The sequence below is a fragment of the Corylus avellana genome, chromosome ca1 (genome assembly GCF_901000735.1).
Source record: "Corylus avellana chromosome ca1, CavTom2PMs-1.0".
Classification (NCBI taxonomy): Eukaryota; Viridiplantae; Streptophyta; class Magnoliopsida; order Fagales; family Betulaceae; genus Corylus; species Corylus avellana.
Genome location: NC_081541.1, coordinates 9,081,694 through 9,087,565, shown reverse-complemented (window position 1 = coordinate 9,087,565; position 5,872 = coordinate 9,081,694). Strand labels below are relative to the sequence as shown.

Sequence of the window (5,872 nt, the reverse complement as noted above, 5' to 3'; positions counted from 1 at the left end):
TATCTTTGATCAGCTCAGACAAAAAAAAAAAAGAAAAAGAAAAAGTAAAGACACGATTTTGATCAACTGAAAACCACTCAGTGGAACCAACTGATCATCGAATCACAAGAAGGCCGCCTACATGCCGTTTCGTGCACGTAGCAGTATATACTTCCAAAAATTCACTTCCTTTTTTTTTTAATTTTTTCTTTCTTTTCCTTTTTAATATTCTTCTTTGCCTTTTATACTTATTTAGGAGTAATAAGGCTTGGATTAAATCAGAGCCATTTATCACTTCAAAAGATTAGGCCACTTTAATTCCGTGGCCCAATCAGAGAATGCCGCGTGCACTAGCGTACGAAATCAGAATCATAATCTTTAGCAAAAGAAATTACAACATCATCACGATAATATCCATTAATAGATGCATATAAATATATATGTAGAGCCCAAACATCCTTCAGAAACCAGCTTCTTCTTCAATCGATCAAGATGGCACCTGAAGCAATATCTGAGCCTACGAATGCGCACAGGAGGGCATATGTGACATTCTTGGCTGGCAATGGTGACTACGTGAAAGGGGTTGTTGGTTTGGCTAAGGGTCTGAGGAAGGCCAAGTCAGCCTACCCTCTAGTGGTTGCCATTCTGCCGGACGTGCCGGAGGATCACCGTCAAATTCTTGTGTCTCAGGGATGTATTGTCCGTGAGATTGAGCCGCTGAAGCCTCCGGAGAACCAGACTCAATATGCCATGGCATACTTTGTCATCAACTACTCTAAACTTCGTATTTGGGAGGTATATATATCTTTTCCCTTTATCTTATATATGCATGCTGCATGCATTCATGCCACACATGTTTTAGTAAACCACTTTTTTATTACGTATCGTGTTAGAATGTTAATTAAATTATTGGTTTTGTAGTTTGTGGAGTATGACAAGATGATTTACTTGGACGGTGATATAGAAGTGTTTGAGAATATCGATCACCTCTTCGACTCGCCGGATGGCTACTTTTATGCTGTGATGGACTGCTTTTGTGAGAATTCGTGGTTGAATTCTCCTCAGCATAATATTGGGTACTGCCAGCAGTGCCCTGAAAAGGTGCAGTGGCCGGCTGAGCTGGGCTCGCCTCCTCCACTCTACTTCAATGCGGGAATGTTCGTCTACGAGCCTAACCTTTTGACTTACCATGATCTCTTGGAGACTGTCAAAGTCACCCCCCCCACTTTATTTGCTGAGCAGGTAATATTAACAGTTGGCTATGTTTTGGATATTTTCTTATTCTATTAATCTGGTTTCCATTTTCATTGGATTGCTTTTTTTTGTTTTTTTCTTGGTAAAAGATAATATTTCTGAACTTTTTTGGTTAATTATTTTATGCAGGACTTCCTTAACATGTACTTCAGGGATATATATAGGCCTATTCCTCCCATATACAACCTTGTTTTAGCCATGCTCTGGCGTCACCCTGACAATGTGGACGTTGAGAAAGTAAAGGTTGTCCACTACTGTGCTGCGGTATGTTAATATATATAGATTAAACTTTGGTTAATTTGGATTATTTTAATTAGTATCTTTTAGGTTATAGTATGATTATAATTAATTAATAGATATTTTCATTGTTTATGAAACAGGGGTCAAAGCCTTGGAGGTACACAGGGGAAGAAGAAAACATGGAGAGGGAAGACATAAAGATGCTGGTGAAGAAATGGTGGGATATTTATGAGGATGAGTCTTTGGATTACAAGAATACCATGTCTAACTTCAAAGCTGACCCTGATCTCATCAAGGCTCTGTCGGAGGCTGCTGCTGTTGACCACATGGCTGCTCCACCCGCTGCTTAATTATGTCGTTATATGAACTTCCACTACTGTCTTTAATTAGAGTATTGACAAGTAGGAGTTGAAATTTATAGGCCAAATTATGATTTAGTATTCCCAACCCTGGCATATATATGCAGCTACAAATCGCTAAATAAATAAAGTGTGAACTTTGATATTAACCTTCGTTCTCGATCTTAGTATTAATTATTATGTATTCTATATTTCTATATGAAAAATGCTACTTATCATTCTCAAGTGTGTATTTTTTAGCATTCTTTGTCACATGTCACGTCGTTGGCATGACATGTTTTAAGTGACTTATTACAATGCCAATCACTTTAAAAAAAAAAAAACAAAAACAAAAACAAAAGTGTAAGCCGGCCCCACTTAAAACATGAAATGCGAATGTGACATGAATGTGATAAATGAGTGTGAAGTGTAACTTTACTTTGTATGTTTACACTTTACACCATGCATCCAATTATCTCTTGGCACATCAAAGCATATCCAGTTATCTCTTGCCACATCAAATTTCTAAAAATTAAAAACTATAGATAGTTCCACATTAAGTGCAATCCTAATCTAACCCTAGTTATTAGTCATGGTAAAACAAGGTTAACAAATCTAAAGAAAAACCTCAAAGAGACAAGAATGAACATAGTGCATGTTAACCTCTCTAGTTAATAGTGACAACAACGACTAGGACAAATTCAATCAGAAAGTACTTTACATAACAAGTCTTATCCTAAAAGTTTAAGCTAGCAATAAAAAATAATGAATTTAATCATTTAGTTAATATTCTAACATTTTTCCTAACATGTGAGATGAAATTCAAGGTTTAGCCACTCAACATATATATATATATGAAATATTTAGGCTTACCCCCTCAAACTACCATTTAATTTGCAATGTCTCATAAACTTTAATAACTTTTTAAAGTTTGGGAAAAATATTGCAAATTAGGTAAGTTTTCCCGACAAGGTTTTAACTCATGACTTATGTTATAATACTATGTTAAATTGTCAATTATTTTAAAAACTTAGACTAAAAATAAGTTATAAATTTGATAATTTAATTAATATTCTAATATATATTAATTAGTTGAATGGTTGTGGCATATTGTATATTTATAGGCATCATGGACGGCATTATTTTTTTGGGTGCATGGTGATTATTATATGTGTACTTAATATAATTATAAGATATGTTAAAGCCAAACTATTTTTTTTTTAATAATAATAATAAAAATAATAATAATGGTAAAGAAATCCAACATCGTGGCATATTGAAAGTCTTATGAAACAAACAATATTACTTATTTGATTGGGTTCTATAAATTCAATGGCATACTTAAAAAAAAATATGGATAAAATTAGACAAGAGATAGATAGAAGAAGAAAAAATTACAATTTCTCTTGTTAATTATTAATTTGTTTGTTCATCTAGCTGTTTCTTTTTGTTGGGCAAGAAGCTTGCAATATTACTTAATTAATATTCCATACAAGCGTGCATGTACAACGTGCCACCCAAGAAAAAGGATTTACCAGTAACTGTATATAAAAGAGAACATTACTCCTCAAGTTAAGGTAATTAACTAGCTAGGAAAGGAAACCCGTTAAAAACCTAAATGGAATATTTAATCTGCGACAATGCTACGCTGATTTTCTTACTTTTAAGTACCCTTTTGTAGATAAATTAACTAGGTAAATTTTCCTCACTTTCAAAGGATTACAGTTGATTATAGATTGAGAATGTACGTAGCATATATATCTCCGAAGATTAGGCAGGCTAAATGTTATTGGAAAATGCTTGGGATATGATATCATACGATACGAGGGAAATCCTTATTATTGGTCCAAATTAAAGGAATTGAAATGAGAAATCCTAAAGAAGGGCAATAAAAGGAAATTATAAAAGGAATTAATCGCTCTAGAAAATCACTCACCTTCCATGATCCAACCGGAGCATGCCACGTGCAGCGTGGGAAAATCAGAATCATATAAAATCTTTGTCAAATAATCCGGACATTGCCATTTCGAGCACCATCGAAACGCATATATATATATAGAGCCATATCCCCCCCATCCTTCAAAACACATCGTCTCTTCGATCATATATATCTATATATTTGGTTTCCTAGCCTTCTCCATTTCACTTGACCCAACAATTAAAGATGGCCCCAGAAGCAGCAACCGCGACAAAGAATGTTGTCCCAAAGAGGGCATACGTGACGTTCTTGGCCGGAAATGGTGACTACATTAAAGGAGTGGTTGGTTTGGCCAAGGGTCTGAGAAAGGCCAAGTCAGCCTACCCTCTGGTGGTGGCCATTTTGCCTGACGTGCCTCAGGAGCACCGTCGGATCCTTGAATCTCAGGGATGTATTGTCCGTGAGATCGTGCCGTTGAGCCCTCCGGAGAGCCAGACCAATTTTGCTATGGCCTACTACGTCATCAACTACTCCAAACTTCGCATTTGGGAGGTAATTAACTAAATCTCTTTGCTAGCTCTTGTCAGTTGTCGTGTCACACATGCATGCAGCACAAAATATACGTAATTATATAAATATGTAATTAATCTGATTAATTACTGTTTTGTAGTTTGTGGAGTATGACAAGATGATCTACTTGGACGGTGATATACAAGTTTTTGATAATATCGATCACCTCTTCGACTTATCGAACGGCTACTTTTATGCTGTGATGGACTGCTTTTGTGAGAATACGTGGCTGAATTCTCCTCAGCATAATATTGGGTACTGCCAACAGTGCCCTGAAAGGGTGCAGTGGCCGGCAGAGATGGGTTCTCCTCCCCCACTCTACTTCAATGCTGGCATGTTCGTCTATGAGCCTAATATTTCCACTTACCATGATCTCTTGGAGGCCGTCCAATCCACCCCTCCCACTTTTTTTGCTGAGCAGGTACGTAACCTTAATGATTAAATTTTTGATTTTGTTTTGTAACTGGCTGATTTTTATTACTGTAATGTTTGTTTCTTTTTTTATGTAATTGTAAATTTTTCTTCAATGATTAACCGTGTTTCCATTTTTAGTCCCAAAAGGAAAAGAAAAAACTGCAAAGTAATGCTAATATTTGATATACTTTTCTATTTCACTTTTTATAAAATTAAAAAAATAATAATAATCAGATTCCTTTTCCATATATAATATTGAGGAAAAATTATTATATTTATATGGATATATGTTGTACGTGCAGGACTTCCTTAACATGTATTTCAAGGATATATTTAAGCCCATCCCTCCCATCTACAACCTTGTCTTAGCCATGCTGTGGCGTCACCCCGAAAAGTTTGACTTTGAGAAAATAAAGGTTGCCCACTATTGTGCTGCGGTATGTGAATCCTAATTCCAGATTATCTCTGGCTAATTAATTAATTAGGCTGTGAGGTTATTAGAACACCAATATGTTAATTTTTTTTCATTGTCTATGGTATAGGGTTCAAAGCCTTGGAGGTACACAGGCGAAGAACAAAACATGCAGAGGGAAGACATCAAGATGCTGGTGAAGAAATGGTGGGATATTTATGAAGACGAGTCTTTGGATTACAAGAATTTCTCGTCCAAAGTTATTGCTCAGCCTCTATTCGAGGCGCTGTCGGAGGCTGCTGTGGTTGAAGAAAAGAATGCTCCATCGGCTGCTTAATTAATGGAGCAATTATAGACTAATTAGTAGTAAATGTTTTATCACTTTTGCTACCACTGTCTATGTTTTTATTTCGACAAGTAGTATTTAATTAGAAAGCTACTTTATATGTCATAGGTTGTTGGGTTTTTATTTAGCAGCCTTGGCAGCTACATGTAGCCAATTAAATAAATGCAATATATAGGAACAATGCTTTTTTTTATTAGCGTTGTTCCCTTTGTCTTTATATATTGTTGATTTTCTAGTGTATGAAGTTACCGTAACATGTTTTGCAACCATTCCATGCACATATAGCTCTCCCATGTTATCATAGTACTATGGATAGTGTTGAAAATATTTGTTTTTCATCTTTTATTCATCTTCATTGAAGAGATGAATAAATTTGGATAAATTCATCTCTGAATATGTGT

The 5,872-nt window shown here is 35.5% G+C and overlaps 2 protein-coding genes across 2 annotated transcripts; both read left to right on the top strand.

The window, feature by feature from the left end:
- Window positions 1-471: 471 nt before the first annotated feature.
- LOC132162743 (galactinol synthase 2-like) lies at window positions 472-1,913 on the top strand. Its single transcript, XM_059572974.1, has 4 exons — window positions 472-774; window positions 901-1,221; window positions 1,363-1,497; window positions 1,614-1,913. The coding sequence occupies exons 1-4, from the start codon at window positions 472-474 to the stop codon at window positions 1,821-1,823; spliced, it is 969 nt and encodes a 322-aa protein (XP_059428957.1). The 3' UTR covers window positions 1,824-1,913.
- A 2,062-nt stretch (window positions 1,914-3,975) lies between these two features.
- On the top strand, window positions 3,976-5,462 carry LOC132176589 (galactinol synthase 2-like). Its single transcript, XM_059588875.1, has 4 exons — window positions 3,976-4,281; window positions 4,400-4,720; window positions 5,016-5,150; window positions 5,256-5,462. Exons 1-4 carry the CDS (start codon window positions 3,976-3,978, stop codon window positions 5,460-5,462), a joined length of 969 nt encoding a protein of 322 aa, XP_059444858.1.
- Window positions 5,463-5,872: the final 410 nt, after the last annotated feature.

Bases quoted from the DNA above. Each gene is read 5' to 3' on its own strand.
- LOC132162743 (XM_059572974.1), top strand. From the start codon at position 472: ATGGCACCTGAAGCAATATCTGAGCCTACGAATGCGCACAGGAGGGCA. The intron at 775-900 runs GTATATATATCT...TTGGTTTTGTAG, and splicing joins CTAAACTTCGTATTTGGGAG to TTTGTGGAGTATGACAAGAT. The intron at 1,498-1,613 runs GTATGTTAATAT...TTTATGAAACAG, and splicing joins TTGTCCACTACTGTGCTGCG to GGGTCAAAGCCTTGGAGGTA.
- LOC132176589 (XM_059588875.1), top strand. From the start codon at position 3,976: ATGGCCCCAGAAGCAGCAACCGCGACAAAGAATGTTGTCCCAAAGAGG. The intron at 4,282-4,399 runs GTAATTAACTAA...ACTGTTTTGTAG, and splicing joins CCAAACTTCGCATTTGGGAG to TTTGTGGAGTATGACAAGAT. The intron at 5,151-5,255 runs GTATGTGAATCC...TCTATGGTATAG, and splicing joins TTGCCCACTATTGTGCTGCG to GGTTCAAAGCCTTGGAGGTA.